The sequence below is a fragment of the Schistocerca americana genome, chromosome 1 (genome assembly GCF_021461395.2).
Source record: "Schistocerca americana isolate TAMUIC-IGC-003095 chromosome 1, iqSchAmer2.1, whole genome shotgun sequence".
Lineage (NCBI taxonomy): Eukaryota > Metazoa > Arthropoda > Insecta > Orthoptera > Acrididae > Schistocerca > Schistocerca americana.
Window position 1 is genome coordinate 534,512,301 of NC_060119.1, and position 25,582 is coordinate 534,537,882.

The 25,582-nt window shown below is 38.6% G+C and overlaps 2 protein-coding genes across 11 annotated transcripts in view; both read right to left on the minus strand.

Annotated features, from left to right (window-relative positions):
• The window catches only part of LOC124605589 (ras GTPase-activating protein-binding protein 1), a 146,378-nt gene extending 128,434 nt beyond the window's left edge, over positions 1–17,944 (minus strand). The window contains exons 1-2 of one of the 3 annotated variants that reach the window (XM_047137387.1): positions 17,785–17,944; positions 17,205–17,401 (exon numbers count right to left, since the gene is read on the minus strand). In XM_047137387.1, the coding sequence (XP_046993343.1) occupies positions 17,205–17,302 (98 nt within the window). In that variant the 5' untranslated portion in view covers positions 17,303–17,401; positions 17,785–17,944. Of the gene's footprint in view, positions 1–17,204; positions 17,402–17,498; positions 17,671–17,784 lie in introns of those variants that run through there. The other 2 variants (XM_047137396.1, XM_047137380.1) reach the window with 2 other exon arrangements.
• Positions 17,945–18,459: 515 nt separating this feature from the next.
• Positions 18,460–25,040, minus strand: LOC124605607 (RNA-binding protein squid). Of its 8 annotated transcripts, none has more exons than XM_047137417.1 (11): positions 24,774–25,040; positions 22,693–22,733; positions 22,493–22,620; positions 22,183–22,329; positions 21,978–22,109; positions 21,474–21,588; positions 21,200–21,274; positions 21,027–21,122; positions 20,706–20,774; positions 19,015–19,127; positions 18,460–18,797 (listed from the first exon to the last, which is right to left on the minus strand). In XM_047137417.1, exons 1-10 carry the CDS (start codon positions 24,971–24,973, stop codon positions 19,051–19,053), a joined length of 1,080 nt encoding a protein of 359 aa, XP_046993373.1. In that variant the 5' UTR covers positions 24,974–25,040; the 3' UTR covers positions 18,460–18,797; positions 19,015–19,050. The 8 variants fall into 8 exon arrangements, with proteins under 8 accessions (XP_046993373.1, XP_046993363.1, XP_046993382.1 ...); XM_047137407.1 differs by having other exon boundaries at positions 18,460–18,800; XM_047137426.1 differs by having other exon boundaries at positions 18,460–18,800; positions 21,495–21,588; positions 24,774–25,039.
• Positions 25,041–25,582: the final 542 nt, after the last annotated feature.

Genomic DNA, 25,582 nt, shown 5'->3' on the forward strand with positions numbered 1-25,582 from the left:
AAAGTGTGTGGAGTATGAAAAGAGTTATTGTTTAAACTCTTCTGTGAAAAATGCAAGAACTTAAGATGCGACTTAACTGTGTGTAGCAATTTATACGGAAATGACCTTAACAAAGCCAACAAAAGCAGATATATTTTCACAGCTGCAGAGATTTGAAAAAATGAAACAAAACATTCCCAAGGCTCCGTCTCTTAAGTTATTACCTAAAATTCATGAACTAAATAACCCCTAGCCCTGTGGTCATCATCATTATCCATGCAACAACCTACAATTTAGCTCAATTTACTATGAACAGCATACGCACACTGCAAACTGAAGCCTAAAGAACTCCACTGAGTTCTGAGAAAATAAGCAACAAATGGCATACAACAGAAACACACACACAGTAGGAAACACAACAGAAAGACAGGCACAGAACCTAGCATGCATAACTAACGTGTTAGCCAGCTGTAAACTTGCAATTATTGACTATCTGTAGACCAAACTTGTAGGAACTAAAGAACCAGATACACAGAGCATTAGAAAAGTAACACTCAACTTTTGTATACAGTTTTGTTGATCAGAAACAACACTGAACAGATACGGAAATTGATACGAAATTTTTTAAAACTAGTAATAGCTTGCAACAAAAATTAATACTGGAAGATAACTGCTGTATTCTAAAATCAATAGCCCAAGGAAAAATGTACTAAATGAATACATATCAGCCTTCAATAGAACAACATTATCTGCCACAAAAGAAGAATATTATAAATACCCCCCCTCAAAACACACAAGATTATTATAAATACCCCCCCCCCTCAAAACACACACACACACACACACACACACACACACACACACACACACACACAGAGAGAGAGAGAGAGAGAGAGAGAGAGAGAGAGGGAGAGAGAAAACGGCAGTGAAGCTTTGAACTTTGTGGACCATCCTTCAAGTTAACACACAAAACATAACATATGAAGCACACAACAAATAAATAGCAGACAATCACACTAACACAACCAATTTTTTTGTGACAAAATAAAAATAAAAAAAATCAGATCTTCCATTAACAAAGAAAACAGTGTCTTAACACATTGAAAATGACAGGAAACAAGGGTAGAGAATCAGAAATCATTAGATGAAGTGCCCATTAATTATGTGTATCAACCCTTGCAAAATATGATTCTTAAATGTCTCTTTTTTACATGTATACAAATAACTTAAATTTACTGCAACGAGGTGGTCAGTGGCACAGCAGTCAAGCTGAAATTCTTCATCTACATCTACATCTACATTTATACTCCACAAGCCACCCAACGGTGTGTGGCGGAGGGTACTTTACGTGCCACTGTCATTACCTCCCTTTCCTGTTCCACTCACGTATGGCTCGCGGGAGAATGACTGCCGGAAAGCCTCCGTGCGCGCTCGGATCTCTCTAATTTTACATTCATGATCTCCTCGGGAGGTATAAGTACGGGGAAGCAATACATTCGATACCCCATCCAGAAACGCACCCTCTCGAAACCCCTACACCAAGCTAAACCGCGATGCAGAGTGCCTCTCTTGAAGAGTCTGCCACTTGAGTTTGTTATCCATCTCTGTAACACTATCATGCTTACCAAATAACCCTGTGACGAAACGCGCCGCTCTTCTTTGGATCTTCTCTATCTCCTCTGTCAACCCGACCTGGTACGGATCGATGAGCAATACTCAAGTATAGACAGAACGAGTGTTTTGTAAGCCACCTCCTTTGTTGATGGACTACATTTTCTAAGAACTCTCCCAATGAATCTCAACCTGAAACCCGCCTTACTAACAATTAATTTTATATGATCATTCCACTTCAAATCGTTCCATATGCATACTCCCAGATATTTTACAGAAGTAACTGCTACCAGTGTTTGTTCTGCAATCATAATCCTACAATAAAGGATCCTTCTTTCTATATATTCACAATACATTACATTTGTCTACATTAAGGGTCAGTTGCCACTCCCTGCACCAAGTGCCTATCTGCTGCAGATCATCTTACATTTCGTTGCAATTTTCTAATGCTGCAACTTCTCTTTATACTACAGCATCATCCGCGAAAAGCCGCATGGAACTTCCAACACTATCTACTAGGTCATTTACATATATTGTGAAAAGCAATGGTCCCATAACACCCCTGTGGTACGCCAGAGGTTACTTTAACGTCTGTAGACGTCTCTCCATTGAGAACAACATGCTGCGTTCGGTTTGCTAAAAACTCTTCAATTCAGCCACACAGCTGGTCTGATATTCCGTAGGCTCTTACTTTATTTATCAGGCGACAGTGCGGAACTGCATCGAACACTTTCCGGAAGTCAAGGAAAATGGCAACTACCTGGGAACCTGCATCTAATATTTTCTGTGTCTCATGAACAAATAAAGCGAGTTGGGTCTCACATGATCACTGTTTCCGGAATCCATGTTGATTCCTACAGAGTAGATTCTGGGTTTCCAGAAATGACATGATACACAAGCAAAAAACATGTTCTAAAATTCTACAACAGATCGATGTCAAAGATATAGGCCTATAGCTTTGCGTATCTGCTTGACGATCCTTTTTGAAAACTGGGACTACCTGTGCTCTTTTCCAATCATTTGGAACCTTCCGTTCCTATAGAGACTTATGGTACAAGGCTGTTAGAAAGGAGGCAAGTTCTTTCGCGTACTCTGTGTAGAATCGAACTGGTATCCCGTCAGGTCCAGTGGACTTTCCTCCGTTGAGTGATTTCAGTTGCTTTTCTATTCCTTGGACACTTATTTCAATGTCAGCCATTTTTTTCGTTTGTGCAAGGATTTAGAGAAGGAACTGCAGTGCGGTCTTCCTCTGTGAAACAGCTCTGGAAAAAGATGTTTAGTATTTCAGCTTTACAATGTCATCTTCTGTTTCAATGCCACCATCATCCCAGAGTCCCTGGATATGCTGTTTCGATCCACTTACTGATTCAATGTAAGACCAGAACTTCCTAGGATTTTCTGTCAAGTCAGTACATAGAATTTTACTTTCTAATTCACTGAACGCTTCACGCATAGCCCTCCTTACGCTAACTTTGACATCGTCTAGCTTCTGTTTGTCCGAGAGGTTTTGGCTTCGGTTAAACTTGCAGTGAAGCTCTCTCCGCTTTCGCAGTAGTTTCCTAATTTTGTTGTTGAACCACGGTGGGTTTTTCCCGTCCCTCACAGTTTTACTCGGCACGTACCTGTCTAAAACGCATTTTACGATTGCCTTGAACTTTTTCCATAAACACTCAACATTATCAGTGTCGGAACAGAAATTTTCGTTTTGATCTGTTAGGTAGTCTGAAATCTGCCTCCTATTATTCTTGCTAAACAGATACACCTTCCTCCCTTTTTTTATATTCCTATTTACTTCCATATTCAGGGATGCTGCAACGAGCTTATGATCACTGATTCCCTGTTCTGGGCTTACAGAGTCGAAAAGTTCGGGTCTGTTTGTTATCAGTAGGTCCAAGATGTTATCTACACAAGTCAGTTCTCTGTTTAATTGCTCGAGGTAATTTTCGGATAGTGCTCTCAGTATAATGTCACTCGCTGCTCTGTCCCTACCAGCTGTCATAAACATCTGAGTGTCCCAGTCTATATATGGTAAATTGAAATCTCCACCTAAGACTATAACATGCAGAGGAAATTTATGTGAAATGTATTCCAGATTTTCTCTCAGTTGTTCTGCCACTAATGCTGCTGAGCCGGGAGGTCAGTAAAAGGAGCCAATTATTAACCTAGCGCGGCTGTTGAGTATAACCTCCACCCATAATAATTCACAGGAACTATCCACTTCTATTTCACTACAGGATAAACTATTACTAACAGCGATAAACACGCCACCACCAGTTGCATGCAATCTATTCTTTCTAAACACCGTCTGTGCCTTTGTAAAAATTTTGTCGGAATTTATCTCTGGCTTCAGCCAGCTTTCCGTACCTATAACGATTTCAGCTTCGGTGCTTTCTATCTGCGATTTAAGTTCAACAACGCAGCTTCGACAGTTTACAATTACAATACCGATTGCTGCTTGGTCCCCGCATGTCCTGACTTTGACCCGCACCCTTTGAGGCTATTGCCCTTTCTGTACTTGCCCGAGGCCATCTAACCTAAAAAAACCGCCCAGTCCACGCCACACAGCCGCCCCTGCTACCCATGTAGCCGACTGCTGGGTGTAGTGGACTCTTGACCTATCCAGCGAAACCCGACACCCCACCACCCTATGGTGCAAGTCAATTAATCTGCAGCCCACACAGTCGCAGAAATTGTTACCATAGTATAATACCTTTCAGGCTGAAAAAGTCTGGAGGGGGAGTGTATTATTGATGATGATTACTACTACTACTACTACTACTACTACTACTACTACTACTGCTAGTATTATTATTATTATTATTATTATTATTATTTGGGTTGGGGGGTGATCGACATCATGTTCATCAGTGCCCTGACGAAAAGTCAGCATGCTAATCTCATGGGTGGAGATGAAGGCTGTTCCCAAATGTGCGTAAGTATGCCGCCTTTTCCCACCAATTTAAGGATGAAGCCTGACAGTTCACAAAATTTCACCACCCTGGTAACACTGAAATCGGTATCCGAAAGGATGGTGGGCACGTCTTTTCATCGAGACTGAGGGCTGCCTTAAGATCAGTACAAAGGACACATGTAGTCCCAATATGCTGAACGGAAAGCAGCATGCCACAAACTTCACAAATTGGTGGATCATCCGAGTGGAGGAGGAAGCCATGTGTTAAAGGGCTATGCCCAATGCGCAGTCTGGTAAGCAGAACCTCCTTCCAGCGGTGAGGCTGACATGAAGTCCGTCAAGCCTTTGTAGTTGATTTGCGCAATCGCAGTTTGTTGTCTGTCAGCTGCAACCATTCAGTCTCCCACAGACACATGATGCAACTGTCAGAAAATGAGATGATGGTGTGCAACAGGATGGGACATTGATGGAGAGCACCATCCCAACATGCTTCCTTGGCAGCTATGTCATTGCCCAGTATCCCAATGTGGCCAGGTACCCAGCAAAAGAACACCACCTTGCCACGGTGTTGGAGCCTCTGTAAGGAGTCATGGACAAGCTGAATCAGCGGGTCTACTGCATACATATGGTGAAATGCTTGCAGTGCACTAAGAGACAGAACAGAACAGAAACATTGTACGGTGATGACTGAATCCTCTCCTGTGCCATCAGAATGCATGTAATTCCGCATAATAATTTGTAAACTGTTCCGGGAGATTCACTTTAAAAACTCTATCAGGGAAAACACCAGAACAACCAAGAGCATTCTCTTGCTGGCATCCACCTCCATAAACAACAATAAAACTGTGGTATGTACATAAAATTGACAAAAAGAAAATTGTAAAAACAAAATCTGAAGTACAAGTTTTCTTGTACTGTGTCAAGCTTAAAATCGCCAAATCAAGGCAAGAATGTGTTCCATCCCTCGCTGTGCATTTTAATGCCTAAGAGATCCAGATCTTTGAGACAGTCTGTAGCACGTATCCTGAACGGCTTGGTCATGTGGGGCTGATTCCTGAACCCTCATGGTGGAGCACGTCTTAACATCCTGAGGTAGGAAGGACGGGCCAATCCATAATCATGCTACCATAATCTAAGCGCGATTGAATAAATGCCCGATAAAATTGCAGGAGGCGGAATCTGTCAGCTCCTCATGTTTTTCCACTGAAGCATTTCAAAATATTTAATGACTGGAAGCCCTCTGTTCATTGATCTTTCAGGTGTGGGAGCCAAGTTAATTTCGAGTCAAATAATAAACCCAAAAACCGCACAAGTGTCAGGAAGAGTAAAAGATTGCAAAGTAATCCACAAACAAAGAGCATTTGACAGGGCTCCTGACTGCAGAGGAAATGCCACTGAAAGCAATGGCAAACAATGACACAGGACACTGCCCTGGAGGGCCCCATTCTCCTGAACACAGCAGTCAGACATGGCATCGTCAATGTGATATCAAAACGTTCATGTAGTCCCAATTCATGAAGTTGGCGAAGGAAGTTGTACGCCAAGTAGTGCAACATGCTTTTTTGAGGCCAAAGAACACACAAACCAAATGATTTCGGCATAAGATGGACCCCTGCATCATCGCCACCAGGTAACTTGTCAAAAGGGGAACAGTAGCACCTGAAACTCCAATGGGAGCATCTCAGGTGACCTTGGGATTCTGAGCAGCCAGACGAGGCGACAGTTGACTACGCGTTCAAGAGTCTTACCCATACGACTGGTAAGTGTTACACTTCGGGAACTGTTAGGGGCGCTAAGGTCCCTGCCCGGTTTCCAGAAAGGAATCAATATTGCCTACTTTCAAGTTGTAGGGTACTGTCCACCAAACCAGATCTTATTGAAACAAAACAAGAGCAGTCTTTTCGCTTCAGGGCACAGATGACGAAGTATGGCATAATTGATCTAATCAGGGCCTGGAGCAGTTTCTCTAGCTGCAGACAAAGCTGACTCCAGTTCCCACATGGAGAATGGAAAGCTGTAGACTTCCTCATTATGCGGGAAGAAATTGAGCTTCCTCATCTCTGCAGTCCTACGGAACACGTTAAAAGCAGGAGCTTGTCTGGATGACATAGTAACAGTAAAGACGTGTTCATCTAAAACCTGAGCCATGTCTTCTGGCGTGCCCACCAAGACACCCATTACTTGACAAGGCTGCAGGAAACATGTACTACCATTGCCTGAAATCGGTCTTATTGATTCCCAAACTTGCGCTGTGGAAGTGGACTGATTAATGGAAGTTGTGAATTCCCTCCAGGAAGCCCTCTTCCATTCTTTCATCACTCGCCTTACACGTGCTCTCGCAGATCTGAAAACATGAAGATTTTCTGTCATTGAACAGTGCTTGAAGTTCCGCAAAGCTGTTCATCTAGACCTGATTGCCAATCGACAGTCGTCATTCCACCAAGGTACAGGCCATCTTCTGAGGTGGTCACTAGACCAGGGGATGGACTCTGCAGCAGCCCACTGGGACTCAAGTGATATGGGCCACCATCTTCTGTGCACTATCCTGTTATTCAAAAATAGCCTGTTGACTCTGGTGCAACCGATTTGCCCTTTGTATCATACATCTGTGTGGTCTCCTGTCAGCTATCACGCTAGTCGGCAGACAGATCCACAATGGGAAGTGGTCACTAGAACGTAAATCTGGAGCCAATCCCCACTGAACTGAGTCTGCAACTGCTGGGAACAAAATCAAAGATCAATGGCTGAAAAAAAAACCTGTAGCCGTGGAAAAGTGTGTCATCTGGCCAATGTTCAGAAGGCAGATACTGTAGTACACATCCACCCTGGGCTCGGGCGCCACAGCACAGTTGCGACACCTGAGGATGGGCTTATGAGAGCCTGAAACCAGTCTCAGAATGGACAAGTCACTTAATCGTCCAACCCCTGGAGCAAGTAGTAGCCGAGCCCCACAGCACATTCTGTGCATTGAAGTCTCCCACAAGGAGGAATGTGCACGGGAGTGCCCAGAAGAGGCCTGACAGTGCGTCTGCATCCAAAGCACCATTAGGGGTAAGGTACAGGACAGAAGAGGAGTGCCATCTGCCTGCCAGGCACTCCAACATTAGTCCTGTCTCCATTAGTATCGTCCTTCCAGTATGCGTGGTAGCTCCACAATGCAGGTGTGTCAGTGACTTTATGATGTGTTTCTTGTAAGTAAATGCAGGATGGTTTCTCCTGGACCAGGAGCTGCAATTCTTCCAAATGTGAGCGACATCCATTCAAATTCCACTGCAACCATCAATTTAGGAAGAAACACACAACTCACAGGAATAGCTTCATATTATTATTCAAGCGTCAGCTAGTTCAGGTCTTTCAGCATCTCTGTGATGCTTTCTCCACTAATCAACATATGTCTGCCACCTGTGTTACTAACTACTGGGCCTTCATGGTCATTCTACTTCATAACCTCCACAAACCGTTACACCCTAGTATTTGTACAAGTTGATCAATTCCAACTGTGATTAACTGATATCTCAGTCTTAAAATGTCAAATTTTTGTAGTTTTTGATGTGCACAATTTTACATTTGTGAACATTAAAAGCAAAATGTCAATATTTGTGCCACTTAGAATTCTGTTCAAGATCAGACTGCCTATTTGTGCAGATTTTTTTCAGACAGTACTTCATTACATATCACTGCATCATCCACAAAAGTCTAAGGTTACTATAAATATAGTCTGTCACATCAATTATAGACAATATGGACAGCAAGGTCCCAACAGTTCCTTGAGTGAAACTTTCTGTATACGTCCTCTCCTAACAAATTCTTCCATCCTCTGCTTTTATACATTCCAATGTAGCCTTCATATAGCAACCTACATATCAGTGAGTCGTGTTCTCTGCAGTATGCTCGTCATTAATATCTATTATATTTACTTTCCCTTTTACTCATAGCACAGATCATTGATAATTACAGCCTGTAACAAATTCTTTGCATTTGTCAGAAAGGGTGCTTCCTATGATTGTAGACAGACAGTTTTGTACATTGCCTTAACAAGCTCTATTAATGAAAAATAGACAATATGGCTTATATAATGTACAGCAAGTGTTGCAAAAAATGTACTATTTGCGGAATGTTCATGACTGCAGCCAAAACTTTTCCACGAGTGAATTGTACACATGACCCAAGTTTCAGGATATTAACCGTTTGAAGAAGCAACAAAAAAACAAGGAAAACTGAAAGGAATTTCCATAAAATTAATCAACACCAAAAAGGACTCATAAAAATGTGAATATCATGTTATATCTTGATTGCATACAAGAATATCATACCAGTCATATAAAGAAAGTCCAACAAATTTATCAAGTAGCATGCGAGCTGCAATGTGGGTGAGACATAAAAAGTTGTCCGAGTCAACCAGTATCACACCGGATAAAATGGGCTGAACCGAAAAAGCAGGAAAGCAGCAACAAAGAGGCACACACTGCCTGCTTAATGTAACCTATGACACAACCAGAACTACTACATACGAGACATGGGCTAACATTACAATGGTGACACACAATCCGTAGAATGCCTATCTGTGAACCTCAAAAGAAGCTTAAAATGTACGTGCCCTGTCCACTGCATATTGCAGAAGCCCAGCAAGACTAGTCAACAGAGTGCCATGCGAATCTTTGCAGTTCAGACAATGTCAGAAAGGTGGAAAATTTTAGGAACTGGAGGGAGAGGGGGAAAAGGGGGGGGGGGGTCCACTCCTTTACTTTTATATATTTGAATGACCTTCCACTCAACATTCAGCACGCAAAATTTGTAGTTTTAGCCAGTGAGACTAGTGTTATAATACATCCCATTTGAGAGAAAGCAACTGAAGAGTTGGTAAATTACAATTTCCATATTATTAAGTGGTTCTCTAAAAACTGACTCTTCCAACATTTGGGGGGGGGGGGGGGGGGGGGGAACAACAACAACAACAACAACATTACATTCATTTCTGTACAACAAATAGTCATACCAAAAACAGATGCAGCAAATCATCAGGAAACCGTAAATAAGGTAGAATGCTCCAAATTTTTGGGTGTACACACTGATGATTAACTGGAAGGAGCGTACTACTGAGTTGAAACAATGAAGCTCAGCTTCTTTTGCTCTTCACATAATTGCTTATCTTGGAAATAAACCAATCATCTCCTGACATATTTTGCATATTTCCACTCAATAATGACACACGGAATAATTTTCTGGGTAAATTATTACTTAGGAAAACATACTGATTGTACAAAAGCAAGCAGTAAGAATAATATGCAATTTAACCCCAGATGACATACATACCTTTTTTAGAAGCTAGGCATTTTAACTGTAGTGTCAAAATACATATATTTGCTAATGAAATTCATCAAAAACAATCCACCACAGTTTCAGAAGAGCAGTGCTGCACATATCTACAACACTTGAACGTAAAACGACCTTTATTTGCCCACTGTTAAGCTGTCAGTGCCTCAGAAAGGAGCTCATATGAAGTGACAAAAATCTTTGATCATTTGCCCCAGAACATAAACCATCTTACATATAACCAAGAAAGTTTTAAATGTAATTTAAAATATTTCTCCTGGACAACTACTCCTATTCCACTGATGAATTTTTACTTAAAAACTGGTAGCCAGTAATTGCACAGCTATGACTAGAAATAATGTTTTCATTAATGCTGACACTAGTCATGTACACACATCCTGTAAACACTCATTTCACACCATTTCCATAAAGAATCATTCAAATGCTCTACGGAACGTGTAACTAACACAGTACAGTACTGGCTGACTCAAAAACATTCCCTTGCCTCACCTGCACGGGATCTCACATGCTACTTGATAAATTTGAGGGTTTTTTAACTTCCTTGTAAGAAATCAAAGTATAATTTTGTGTTCACATTTTTATGGGCGCTTTTTAATATTAATTTTATAACGCAACCTTCTTAGTTTTTCCTTGTTTTATGCAGCACCTGAAGATGAGATTTGCATACTGAAACCCATGTCATTACGATATTAGCCAAATCAAGGTTTAATCAAGTACAACAGGAGCGGATTTATTCGTCAAGAAAAATGTTGTAAAAATGGTAAAAATAAAAAATCATGGAAAATGTTTCAAATGTAGTCATTTCTACTGCAACAAACAGATAACTAAAATAAATGAATCATTGTGGGTATTGTTAAGTTCCCATGGACACTTAAAATTTCTCAGTTCCTAGCAAAATACCTGCACTAATCCACATTTCCTTGAGTATTATCATAGGTTCAAAACACACAAGAGACTACTGCTAGCGGAAGAAAAATCATTGAATGACAATATATAATTCAGAAAATAAAAGCTAAGTATTTCGAATGATAGAACACAGCAGTTAGTCATCCTTTTCTTGCAGGTTTCATTTGGCAACAGGGGACTGACGCATTAGAACATGCATTGACACTATAAAATGGTGCAATGATAATGGCTAGGCACTAGCCAAAATCTAGATTTGCCAAACAGAAGCTGCAAGAAAAGGACTACTGAATGCTGTGCTCTATAATTTTAAAGTCGTATCACAGTTACCTAGTGCACCCATGTTCCTAATTGAGGATAACCTGGAAAAGTTAAGTAGCTGCAATTTTGCTTTCAATGTTCAGAGATGTAAAACAACAAAAAACCACAAATGTGGCATCTTATGACCACGACATCAGATACTTACAACTGGGATTGGTCAACTCTTACAAATACTATGGTGTACCAAGCTTATAAAACAAGAAACTGGAAAAGTTAGCAAATATTGTAAATGATTATTTCTCTGGTATTAAGGAGAAGCTGCAGAACACACGTAGTACTCAAAATGACTTACACTGCAAGCACAATGGTGATGTTTCTAACAACAGAGCTTGAAGTTTGGAAGACAGTACGACAATTAAAAAATAAGAAGTCAGTGGGCATACGTGAGATTCCTGTCTGTTCTGAAGGCAAGCGTAGATAGCATACAAGCCCCAATAACAAGCATAATAAATTAATCTTTTAATTCAGGTGTTTTCCCAGAATATCAAGAGAATGCATTAGCTGTGCCCTTGCTAAGGAAAGGTAATGCAGAAAGCAAAGAGAACTACACACCAGTCTCACTGCTGTCTTCATTCTCAAAAATAATTGAGACACTCATGAAAGATGCAGAAGAAGTACAATATTGGCCACTGCAGAATTCACTGGCACTTTAAGCTCTTTATAGGGATAATTGTTTTACAAGCATTTTCTTAAACATATCCAAGGGTTTTTACACTGTTGCTCATAAAATTCTACTGAGCAAACTAGAAGTGCCAAGTAGAAGCAGTAGATAGAATAGTGACAGTGAAAGAGTCGTTCAAGCGTTACTTGGCAAAAAAGGTGCAGAAGGTGGAGATTGTTCACGTCTGCTGATGATAATTTTTAATAAACAATTGTCAGACCAAAAATATATAAACATTAGGGTTCCTTAGGGTAGTGTATTGCATACAATTCTGTTTTTAATACATATCCGTGACTTTCCAGACACTGTAAGACATGGAGAAAAAGCTCTCTTTGCCAATAACAGCAACATCATAGTCATTGTTAAAACATCAGAACTCTTATAACAGATAGCAAACAAAACCCTGAAGAATGTTTACAATTGGGCACCATATAGTACATTAACATTAAACAGAAAGAAAGCGAACAGCCTGCATTTCAGCATAAAAAGAGAAAGCAACTGTGTCACTTTAAGTGTAGATAATTCTACAGATTGTGTAGCAAATACAAATTTTTACGGTCAAACATTGTTAGCTAACACGGTTTAAACAAAAATATTGGCAAACACAATGTAAGCAGCATGCTACATCTTGCGATGTTAGCATCAATTCGTAACAATGTCTTGGAGTGACATACTATGCCTACACACATTCTATTTCTTGGCAATGGGACTCCTTTCGAGAAATTGTAGGCACAAAACATGAACACAGTGTTTAAACTGCGGAAAGGCTCATAACAACAATAACAAAGTAGTGGTTGGGGTCTCACATAATAGCTATTTAAAAAATTAGGTATCCTTACTGCACCAAATGAGTACATACACCATTCTGTGGCATCAGGCAAGATATTAATAAATACTGCACTAATAGTTATATTCATAATCACGGAACAAGAGCTCGTTTGAAATTACATTTACCCTCAAAAAACAAACAAAACACAAGAGTATTTTATATTGGGGATAAAATTGTATAATTTCAAAAGGAAGTGAAAAAGTTTAATGAAATACATTTATTTACGTAGGCAGCTAGAAAGTTCTTCACAAGTAATGCATATCACTGAATTCAAGATTACTTAGAGGACCCAAGAACAGTGGGTAGACATGAAAGAGGCTACTACAGAACCTTGTCACCTGTCCTATCTGCATAGGCTACCAGCCCTATACTCTTAAAGCATAGCATGTATGCTATGTTTTATATTTTGGCCTATTAATTGGCACTGTATTATCTTGAGAAAAACTATATCACTGTGAAACCATCTTTGGATGAATAAAGACAACTAAATCAAAAAAGAAATAAAATCTATACCAGAACATTGCCATGGAAAAGATAAGACTGGTTAATAACAGCACACAAAAACGGGGATTAATCAGTCTTGCACTTAATTTAAAAATAAAATGACCGAGGCAGTAACAGCACCAACCACTGACTAACCAAACTATTTTAATTACAATAGCGTCCACAGCCAAAACAGGTATTCGGAATGGTAACTTCTGCCACATTGATTCGATTAAATATTCCTTAAATTTCCACTGACACCTCCAGTTCACCAGTATATTTGAAAAACGATTTCAATGACAGATTTGTTTAACCTTGCATTGTAATTTTGGCTGTATATAACGTGCCATGACAAAATTCCTATGGTTATGGCATATATCTATTGAACTTTAGTGATGACAACTTTACTCATATCAGAAATTTGACACGAACATGCTTTGAGTCATTTCTTCAACACACACAAGTCAGTCTGCTGCTCTTTCTTTCAGTACTTGCTTACCAGCTGCAAAGCAAGTTAGAAGCAGCACTGCCCTTGCAGTAAATGTTTAAACTCTGCATATGGCTGTATAACAGATGTGGGCAAATAATTATCTTGGAGTCAATAACTACTGATCAACAAGGACATCAATACCTTTTTCACAGTTTTAAACAAGTGAATTTACTCGTAAATTGAGTAAAGTATCTGTAATATCTGGTAAGACTCCAAACAGATTCTTTTGAGCATGGGCTCTCCAAAACAGGTTAAAATCATTTGAGACATCAATATATTCCAGCACAATGATTTAGGCCCTTATGTGGAGTACTGTGAATTGTCCAGAGATAATCATTTGTTAATCACACTACTAACATAACTACTCTGAAGGACAGATCATAGGAAATATAATTTTGGATTTGTTTTTGTGTTTTTCCATTAGAAATAACAGAGTATTGGGTCCTTATAACCTTAATTACAGAGTAGGTGGAAGTCCATTATCAGTCATACAAGATTTGACTATTGTTAATACACTTTCCAAGGTTTTGCCAGGTCATGTGTTTACACATGTCAGGAGATTTGAGTATCACTTTATTTAACAAGGGTTACATTAAGATGATGAATATCTTGTGATGGTATTTTTTACTTGCAGACTATCACAAATATTATATCTTACAGAACAAAGTTCAAGTGAGGATTTTCTTTCCCAATGGTCCCTAAACGATTAGCATATTGTTTGCATAAAATTCCCCACACCGAATGCAGAAATAGCGAGAGTTTAAAAAAATCTTACCCTCTAGTTCTAGATAAATTAGAGACTCAACCTAACCCACAACACTGGCTATTCTACAGATCAATACATCAACACCAGTTAAGATTACCTACTAACACTCGCCAACTTTGCCAAGAAACAAAAACCTATCAACCTTCAACCTAACCAAGACCTCAGGCTAGGTTCCAGATCAGTCCATCAAATCTTACAATCTACTCTCTTTCTGTTAAAACACTATGACATCAATTAAGTGCAACAGAAAAAAAGAAGTGTTCTATGTTATCAGGCAAGTTTTAACATACCATTTATGCCATGTATACAGTGTGTTAGTGACCCTAAATTGTGTTGGCCCTTTTCTTTTCCGGCCAATTCAGAGGAACCATTAAAGCAATCAATACATCCATTTTAAGCATGGGCCAACTGAAGAGAAAAATTATTACAATCTGTCACATTCATCACAATTACTTGTGTTTTAATACTAAAGAGCATTGTCAATAAAATTCTTCTGGGTTTGGGATCGCATTGTCAACTATAAAACTCTGACATTTTGGTGACTATTGCAAGAAACCTTCCTCAGGGTGGATTCTTGCAACAGTTGCCAAGATGTTGGAATAAATACAATACACCCTGAGAAAGGCGTCTTGCAAAAGTCGCCGAAATGACGGAATTTTTAATAGTTGAACATTCGTTCCTACACTCAGAAGAATTTTATTGACTGTGACAATGAACGTGGAAGCCTATGTTTACAATAAAGACAATTGTTCTTGCATATTGCAATCCACAGAAGTACTAAGGCTACATATTAGAAACTTGCTGCTCAGTTAAATCTGAACACTGAGAACAAGGAATTTACAAGTCAACATCTTTAAGTTAGATATTAGAATTTCAGTTTTTGTTTTAATTTAGTATCCTCATACCTACACACCATTTATATAATTCAGTTTTAGCGCAGGAACCAATCTTAATTACAAACAATAATTACATTGTTTGCATTGAAACCGAAAATGAATGATTCAAGACAGTCAATGAGGCAGTAAAACCCAACTACGATCAAACTAAAATGGACTGCACTAATGTCCTCAGAACTATGAAAGTCATTACAGATACTCATCAGTCTAGAACACAGACAACAAAAGTGTTTACAACTCAATGATAACCGTAGTAGAAATTTTTGTAATTATCTGAATATGGGAAATAAAACCACATAATGCCAAATATCTGTAATACATTCAGTGTCGAAAAGTGGTTTTTAAAAGATAAAATTTACTAATAATCAATGTTTTTTCTTTAATTTGCAAGATAAGAACCTTTTTAAATCAAATTACAATTATTTTTGCTTTTTGTCTTCATTTGATTAAATTTATCTTTTCTCACAAAGCTTCATGAAAGCCCCTTCCCTGAACACCAGGAGAAAAAAATATTTAAAAAATATCAAAATCACAAATGACACACAGGATATAAATGAAATGAGACATAATAAACAAGTGCAAAATGTAACGCAACAATGCAGAAACATTATGCACACATGAAACTTGAAGTTTGCAGGAATTTAGGAAAATCAGCAGCCAACTGCAACCAGTTTTGAACCAATGCTCATGCAACTACAGACCGAATGAATTACACAGATGCACTGTTGAAATATTGTTTCTGTGGTGTAGATATATAACTGTTTTGAATTATTGTTCTGCAGAACCAAAACTAATGGAGAGGGAGGATAAAGTCCCAGTAACCAAATAGGTTGCACTTAGTTGGGGATCAGTACCTTTTTAAAAGACAATACTGTGTGGCTAAGGACTAACTATTGTGTTAAGGAACTTACTTTGTTGATGATCAAGCAGCCAGTAAACGTAAAGTTTTTTAAACATCAGACATGAAACCATATCGTGGATGACACTGAAACATGACACTTATCTATTTATTATACACGGTTATGTCTACCTCCCTCCACTCTTCAAACCTCCACAATGTTTCTGCAATTTTTAAGTGGCACAACTACCTACCAAGTTAGTGTGTTTATTTCAAATGGCAAATCTGCTATCAATTAACCAAATATATAATTAGAGAATATAAAGAAGAAAGTCACAGAGGTGAGGGCACTGATCACATGGAAACACATGAGCTTCTGCTTAAAATGTAGCATCAAAAATGTGGTACACACTTCACCTCCAAATACATGAACTGCATTCATCATTTACAAAAGACACCTATTTCAAAGTTTCAATATTACAACAAAAAGGTTACTTTTCCATTCAATACAAAGACTCCAACATTAACAAGATTCTTAATTCAAGTACCAAGGCTTCAGCAGATACATCAGTGCGACATTTATTTAACCCTCAATAACAAAAGATTTGTCACAAAACAAGGATAGATAACCCAGTTTTCTGCGTCCAAATTGCAGTACCGACTACAACTATTTCTGTACCTATCTCTAAACTACACAGTTTGCTAGGTTATCAGTAAATCCACACATTACTGTGATGCACATGTTCAATCGCTAGTTACGAACATGGTTGGAAAACTACAAACAACCAGACGCTGGCACTTCACCCAGTATTATCAATCATTCCCAAGCACAAAATTCTGCGTTTAGCAGTTGCAGAAATACGAAGAAGACGGCATAACCGGATTTATTTTAAGATCTACGTGAAGTCAATGGGTTTACTAGTATGGAAAATGGGTTACTCTCTATTTCATTTAAAATTTAAATGACAGGCACAAATATCTTGAATACGAACAGCTTCTATTTATGGCAAAGCTGTTATTACCTAGTTTAACCACTAGAACCGAAAGTCGTGGATACTGCTTACACTAACCCCAAGAAGTCTTCAATAACAACGTATTCGAGAGATATCTGTGGGTTGACGATTCTTTTGCGCTAACAACCAACAGTTTAGAATGCTTTGTATTGCTGGAACATTATCTTACCTATGAAGATGTGCTGGTGCTTTATTAAGCAATGTGTAGTACTGCCGCACGAACTCACGGCCTACGCATTGAGGACTTGGGGCGGCTTCCATGACCATTTCCCAACTGATGTCTGTGTTCACCGTGCAGTAAACAGAAAACTAAATCACGTAGACGGTTTATACGCCGCAAATACTAATAACTCTGCAAACGGATTCCTGCGAACAAGCACAATGTAAAACATTTGAACTTCTTCGATCATTGAACATATCGCGGCTTACGAATACAGAGGATTTATAACATAATATGACATACAGGTTAACACAAACTGCAAGTCCTTCGAAGCTCGCTATAGTTCCAATTGACTGTTTCTTATGTCAAAGAATAAAACACACCCGACTGCAACAACGTAACCTATCAAACTACTTCGATGGTCAGAGACGGAACAATAGAACGCATGGGCACGGCATGGCGGTTGGCGGGTAAAGAATATATACACAGCACATCAAGGCTTCGTAAAGCGGAGCTTCAAAGAAATACTACTCTCCCTACTGAAAAGTAGCCAGCAAGGCAGTGAAATGGCCGCGTTCAAATTGCTTACCTGAATCACCGAATTGCATATACACTAACACATTTTCATGTTCAGATCAAACGATGTTATAAAAACGCCTATATGGCCACAATTTGATATAAATACTCAACAGCATGTATACCAATCCCTCATCAAAATTATGCTCTCTGATGCTTGTTCATGCACAGATGCGTGCTGGCTTTGCGGTATTGCAACATAAAATGTGGTCCCTGCCCGAGCCGGTGTAGCCCCCGTATAACAGCGCCATCTGCGCGTTATAGTTCGTGTGACATTCAAACCATTTCCAAATATATAATTTAGTTTACTCGATTATGCAGGCCGTACGAGAAGCATACGGCAATTTCCTTGTACTATCATTTCTCCGTTTAAAAGGCCGTGTAATTGCTTACTGTGTATTCTCATTCTTACTTTATGAAGGACCACATGCTTTAATTACCCTCAAGTAGTTTCATTCCATACTTTTATAACATTGCTTCAATTACCCTCATAGTAACGTTTCATTTCATACTTTTACATCAGCAATATACCCAAAGTGCTTCACTACAAATCTTTCCAATTCTTAGACAGCCTTTAAGCAATTTTCAATTTTCTTTCATCACTTTAGAATTTTTTTGAAGTTAATTTTTTAATTTCAGATTGAAGGGAAGGGTAGGGCTTAGGATTGGCAACTAAAAAATGGTCAGCTTTTGTACATAAATTTTCTTTATTCAGACAGTTGCTGTCCATACTCAAAAAGAATTAGACCCATCAAATGACAGGTAACATAAAAAATCTTCCACATAATGAATTAAAATTTGTCCAATTCTAAATGGTGACAACACTGACAATACAAGGGCTATTGTTATGAAATGTTTCGTACAAAGTTCAAATTAAATACATTAACACATCTGGTGTTCTTTTATTAAAAACTGCACTTATACACACAAGTCCATTCACTTTCACACATGCTTTCACTGCACTGCTGCAGAGCTTCTCATGGAATGATGTAAAATGAAGATGAGACCACATACAGGACTAATCTGCTGCTGAAAAAAACAAAAAGAAATTATTAGTACTGAGAATTACAATACAGGCAGTGGTTTAAAAGTTATAATTCAGAAAATGCTTAGGTATGATATAACTACTAATGCAGATATCACTACATCAAAGGCTGACATGAAATTCTAGTATCTTTTCGAATCAAGGTAAAGAGGGAGCAAAATAAACTACCAAACTAAACATTACTGCACTTTTACTTACCAAGACAAACACAAGACACAAGTGTGAGCGAGCGATTTAATAGGGCTGGTGTCTCTGTGTCTGGCGGCTCCCACCCCTCTGCTTCCCACCACTGTAACCACCACCTGTACTGCCTGCAACAATCAAACCCCAAACCTGTTACTTACCCTCCCATATAACCCTGCAATTGAGCTGCACATCAAATCTACACTACAAACAATATTCCCAAAATTTAGAATAGCACACTCAATTGCAAGTTATTGCTCTTAAAATCATACTAAAATGATAAATGTAAAGTACTTATTTCAGATAAAGCAGTAATGTAAACTTGAAGTGGTGCAGGTCACTTAAAGTGTCCATCAGAAACTAAAATATCTAGCATACTGTACAGGAAAACTAAGCCTACATCTGAAAGCGAGCATAACAGGCATTCTAATTTTACTAGCAGAAGTGGGGTGAGTTGCCAGAAGCCACAATAGGCTTTTGCTGACACCAATTTTTTTTTTTGTTGGTAAGTTCACTTTGCATCCCCCTTACCCAGCAACCAAATTATAAAATAAGCATGAAGCTGCTGCTACCCTGACAATTAGATCCAATCCACAAACTTAAATTCTATTGTACCTACTCAAGTCTTTCAGAAGACTACACCAAAAGTAGGTAAAATTTTTCAGGGTCAAGGTAAAACTCCAGCAGCAGCACACTCATGTTAGTTCAAATCTACAAGCAATTTAGGCACATGCTTTGACATTTAAGACATGCACATGAGGCTTGTGCAACTACTAAGCAACTTACCTAACCACTTCACAATTTATTCAGGGTTTCATACTGACAATGATACAACAGCTTTCACTCTCGCCAATCGTGCACCACATTCCACACTCCAAGAATAGTATTAGGTGAAAATATAAGATGAAATGTGAAGGGTTGAAAATGTATAGAAGAAACCAACAATCCAAACAACCAAGCATCCCAACAAGGATGACTTACATGTTATTCCAAACTCACTGATACATACCCAACCTCAGTTTATTAAACAGTAAATATTAATAAAAAGAGCTCAACACCATAACATGTAGCCACTATGTGCAGTCATTAAATCAAAACTGTCGACAACATTTAAAAAATCAAAATTTGCAATCTGAGCTATGTATACGGCTTCTTAGATTGAAAAGTTCCGAATTTTGCATTCAGTCATCTTTTGTTCAACAACTTACATAACATAATAGCATAGTATCATCTTCCATATATTTGTATTGGATCCAAGTTTAATATTTGACAGCACTCTTTACACACCACCACACTGAAGACACACTATCCAGATTTCTAAACAGTTCACATGCCATTTTATGTCCAGCAGTAATCTACTGGCCTATCGTAACAGCTGTTAAGCATTGATATATTTTGAAGCATAAATCCCAAAGGCACTTACACCAAACCCTTTCCAATAAGAGTATTTAAAACTGTTCCTAATGTGAATAGTACAGTTTGCCCAGAGGAGTTTTAACAGCTAACTATTTTAACAGCAATCTGATCCTGCAACTACTTGCATATACTATCTACAAATACCAAGCATAAAAAGCAAATTTCTTGCACAATCCACAACTTTTACGTCGCAAGCTACTGTTAAAACAGTATTAATGCATGAACATTTTACACAAGGTGTGATCGAGGGAGGATTTACTCAAATCAAATCAGTTGTCAATTCTGAATACCTTTCCCACGTCCACCACCTCTTCCACCACTGTATCCGCCATCATAACTATTTCCATATCCTCCGTAGTCTGGAGTGGAAAGAATCACATTAACGACATCTAAGAATTAGACCTTTAAAAATGTCTAGACAAGAAACATTACCGACTGACTTTCCCAAAAGCAAGATGTATTAATTATTGCAAGATTTATGCCACAGCCGTAATCCACAACATGCACCCATACTATGTTTAATGTCTGAAAGTAACTCCAACAGAACTTAATTCCCAAAAGAGCAACAAGCAATATATAACAAGCAGACAAATTTCTGGTAAGAAAGTTACCATAGTTTCCATAGCCAGAATAAGGTGTGTAATCATATCCTCCATATCCACCATAATTTCCGTATCCACTTCCATAATAATCATACCCGCCATATCCTGCAAAAGAGGAGTTTCAAGTAAAATACAGTCACACCTCTGGCTGTTCTGGTTAGAACACCATTATTTGTACCTACCTCCATAGCCTCCTTGGTCATATCCACCGTAACCTCCATAACCTCCCTGGTTACCCCAGCCTTGACTACCATAACCTGGGAAATAAATAGATTTAATTGAAGTCATCAGCAAATACTGCAAATTCAAAGAAGCATAAAACAAGGTAAAGGGGAACATCTAGCTAAAAGAAAAATGGAGTCATCAGCAAGTAAGTAAATCACGGAACTCATCGGTGTCCTAAGGTATATCATCACAACTCCAGCAAAAATTTGAGAAACCACATGTTCCCCTTACCTCCAACCTGAGCTCCCCTACCTCCTCTGCCTCTTCCACGGCCACCTCTTCCGCCTCTGCCGCCACGGACTCCACCCATGCCATCTGGTTTTGGTGTCGCTTTTTTAACATCCACCTAAAAAAATTACAAGAGTGATGTACATTTTCTCAGGTATCTAGCACAAATTTATTCAAGGGCAATTTTCCCACCCTGCCTATCTTAGTAATCAGCCAAACCACAATGAGCGGTAACATTCTTAAGTATACAGTAAAGAACGATTCCCTATACTTTTCAACACAAACTATTGAGTGGCAAATATACAAAGCTAACACCTCAGTACTCAAGGTTTTGAGCACATGTGGTGAGACATTATGTCCTTTTATTACTAGTAGTTCTGAAGTGTCATTAAAGAGTAGTGCACACTTTAAAAAGCCAAAATCAACCTAACCTATAACAGCCTTAGTGTCAGAATAAAAATGTCTTACATTATGCATTTTAAGTTACATGAAATAATGAATATGTACCTCTTTTCCATTTATGCTCTGCTTAGGAGATTTTAACAATTCTTGTACAACTTGTTCAGATTCAAAAGTGATAAAGCAGAAACCTTTTCGCTGGTTCTTTGTCTTGTCAAATGGCATCTCTACCTCTACTATCTGGAAAGGAAACACTGTTTAGAATACTGCAAACAAATACAGTAAAATATTAAACATGGAAACAATAGCTTACTGTTCCATATTGTGCAAAGTAGTTCTTTATGTCATCATCTGACAGCTCTGGAACCAGGCCACCAACAAAAATCTTCCCATGCCTGGCCTTTGCTTTTTTTGGGTCAACTTTTTTGTTATTTATTATGTGGTCCCCTGCACTCAATACCTGCAATGAGAAACAACTTTTCAGGTGTGTACAAAATTTGATACGTAAAACATAGAATAAACAAACATCAGAGGCCAAAGTGACATCACATAAGTCAGTAGCAGAACTGACAATAGTTATCATCATTCACTGAAACAGAATAGTATACAGTTTACATTCATACCTTGTCAATTGATTCTGCCTGTGAGAAAACAATGAAGGCAAACCCTCTTGACCTACCAGTGCTTGGGTCAGTCTTTACATTAATACTCTCAATCTCACCATATGTTTGGAAGTGTTCCCTAAGTTCCTCTGTAAACAAAAAGATGGTTTAGTGAAAATCCAAAGCTATTACACATAATATTGGTTTGGTCATGTACTTACTGTCAGTTGTTTCCCAACTGAGGCCACCAACAAACAGTTTCCTGGAAAGAGAAAAAAAATCAGTATTATGAATTATCAAACAAAAGCATTGTAATGCATGGCATTTACTCTCAAAGGAAAATCTTCGCCATGAACATTAAGTTGTACTTTACTGTGCACCCATTCAACTGCAGCAAACTGAACTGAACTGTAACTAAGTTCGTATGGCATCTGAAAATATTGATAAAATGTCTGTAACAACTTATAATGAAGGCTTGGGTGGCATGGCCGCAAATGCAACAGGTTAACATGAACAATTAAGTGAACTTGCAAATAGTACAGAAAAGATGAGAATGGTCATGTACTTTAATGTGGCCAATCAAACAAAAGCAAACAGCGTTAAGTTTGACCAGTATGGAAATCTGCACTTTACTAGTGACCACAAGAAAGTAACCCAGGAATAAATACCATGGGTCAGCAGGCTGCAGGCAGCAAACTTGCGTCTCGCCTTATGAGCGTGTGTGACCTGGAGGAAAGGAAGGCAGGTTAGTTCACAGAAATCTTCATACATCACGTTAATATCTAACCTGTCTGAGCAAGACTATAGTGAACGAACTACTCCATTGCTGGGAATCCAAATTTCTCAAGAGTCAGGAATCTGTAAGCAGTCTTCTGATCTAACTGTAAAACTAATTACAACATTTGAGCAAGATTTAATTCTCTTGAGAAGCCAACAATTAAGTTACTAGTTTTTCAAAAGCTAGAATCAAAATTAAATCTGAAAAAAAGTAAAATCTGGTTTGATAAATCCATAAGCACAACATAGTTAGCACTAATTTACTCAATTACCAGTTCCAGTATAATTGCACTACATAAGCATCAAAACTTTGAAAGGTAAAAATGTGGAATGTTTATTGATGTGCAATGTTTACATATTTCAGGCTTTACAGTCCAAGACCCATGATAATGCAATGCGTTCAATTTGCAATCTCAACAGGCTGAAAATGTTTTTCACACGAAAGATTTGAAGACCTAAGCAGAAAAACTGTGCTTAATGCAGAATAGCGAAGTCTGCAACCGACAGATATATAGCATAGGGGTACAAACAACAAAGGACTCCAATCTTAACAGGCATCCAATTATCCATTACTGAGCTCACAGTAGAAAAATTACCGTGAGAAGCACGTTTGGAACATGCCAAGAAATTGCGAACTTTTACCAGGTACTCTTACAGCTCGTCATGATACCTAAAAAATTGGAGTTTTACACTTAATTCACCTCGAAATAGTGAAACACTGACCATCACGAAAAAGCTGAAAAATAATCAAGCAATACAAGAGCAGTTAGTTTCTTACAAATGACCTCAACTATACACACACTTAAAACTTAAACTACCATGGATCTTGGAATGAAAGCACGAAATGTAACTGCACAAGTCCTTTATGAGAAATATGAACAAACTTAACACACGTGCGCCACTTTACAATTGCAAAACATGCTGGAACTCGTATCTTAAAGAATTTTTGCAGTTGCTGATATTTATATATATATATTTTTCTTTTACATAAAACTTAACATGATGAAAAGTTACACAATATCCACCCCACATGCATCCTCAAAAGCACCCATGCCGCTCCCTCTCCGAATGTATATTACCAGCTATTTAGAACCATTTCAGCCATGCTCACAAATGCGTGAAGAAAAAAAAAAAAAAAAAAAAAAAAAAAAAAAAACATCCCCGCAAACTCAATTTCCTAGTTCAGCATCCTAAGGAGTGAAAAAACAAAACTTCCAAATGTGCGCGCCAGCTACAACATGGCGCCTCCTTATCCGCAACCGCCATTACAGTTATTCAGCAACGGTAATGAAGTACGCGAGGCCGTCCTGTTCCACTTTTAGTAGTAACGACATAGCAATTACTCTCAAATTCAATTTCATTACACACTGACCTCTTAATTCAATATTTGCCCAACCCCTTCCCGTTGGAACAATAAAACCGAAGTTCAAACCGGAAAATTTCTTACGGCGACAAAAATAAAAAAAAAAAAATCACCTGAAACTTATGAAGAAAAGTTATAAAGATTTAATTGTCATTGAATTACCTGTCGTCGTCTCTTCCTGGTGCTTCCGCGCTACCGCTGTCTGCTGGCGCATCACCACCACCTCCGCCAGCCTCATTTGTTCCTTCTCCTTCACCATTAACTTGTTGCTGTTGCTGCTGTTCGTCAGACTGGAATTTCTGTTCACCACCGTCCTGCTGATACTCTCCATTTCCCATCTCATACTCCTGATTTTCAGCCATCTCTAATCTCTGATCCTCTCACACGTCTTCACTCTACGACCGCTGGAGTTGAAGAGACAAGCAGGAAGGAAAGCGTCGTAGGTCTAGTTATAATGTAGACTCGCCCAAGGCTTGCGTTGCGGTCACGTGTCTACGGCTGTGGCTGTCCAGCGAACCTTACCGAGCTGCCGTGTTCTGTTATGAAGGGTGAAAGTAGGTAACGATTTGCGGGAAAACTGGACCTTAAGGAATATTCCCGCTTAAGAATATCCGAAAAATTAGTTTATCTTTCATTTAGAAAATAGCTAATATTTTTGAAGAGACGACATTGTCTGTGGTTACGGCAAAAAAATGTGAACTCTTCCGCAAAGACACCTATTGTACTATCAAAGATCTTTGACAAATATATTTTAAAGGCTAGGACCACGGTCAAACTTTTGTAGATATCGTTGAAATACTCGAGTATAGCGTAAAATAAAATTACTTTTATAAAAAATAAAAAAGTTGTTTTACAGTGTAATTCGACCGTAAGAGACATCTCACCACTAGAGTATTATCAATAAAAGTTGGGAGTTTAGACTTACGATTTAGCTATTTAAATCATTACAGTATTCTAACAGAATGGGTTTC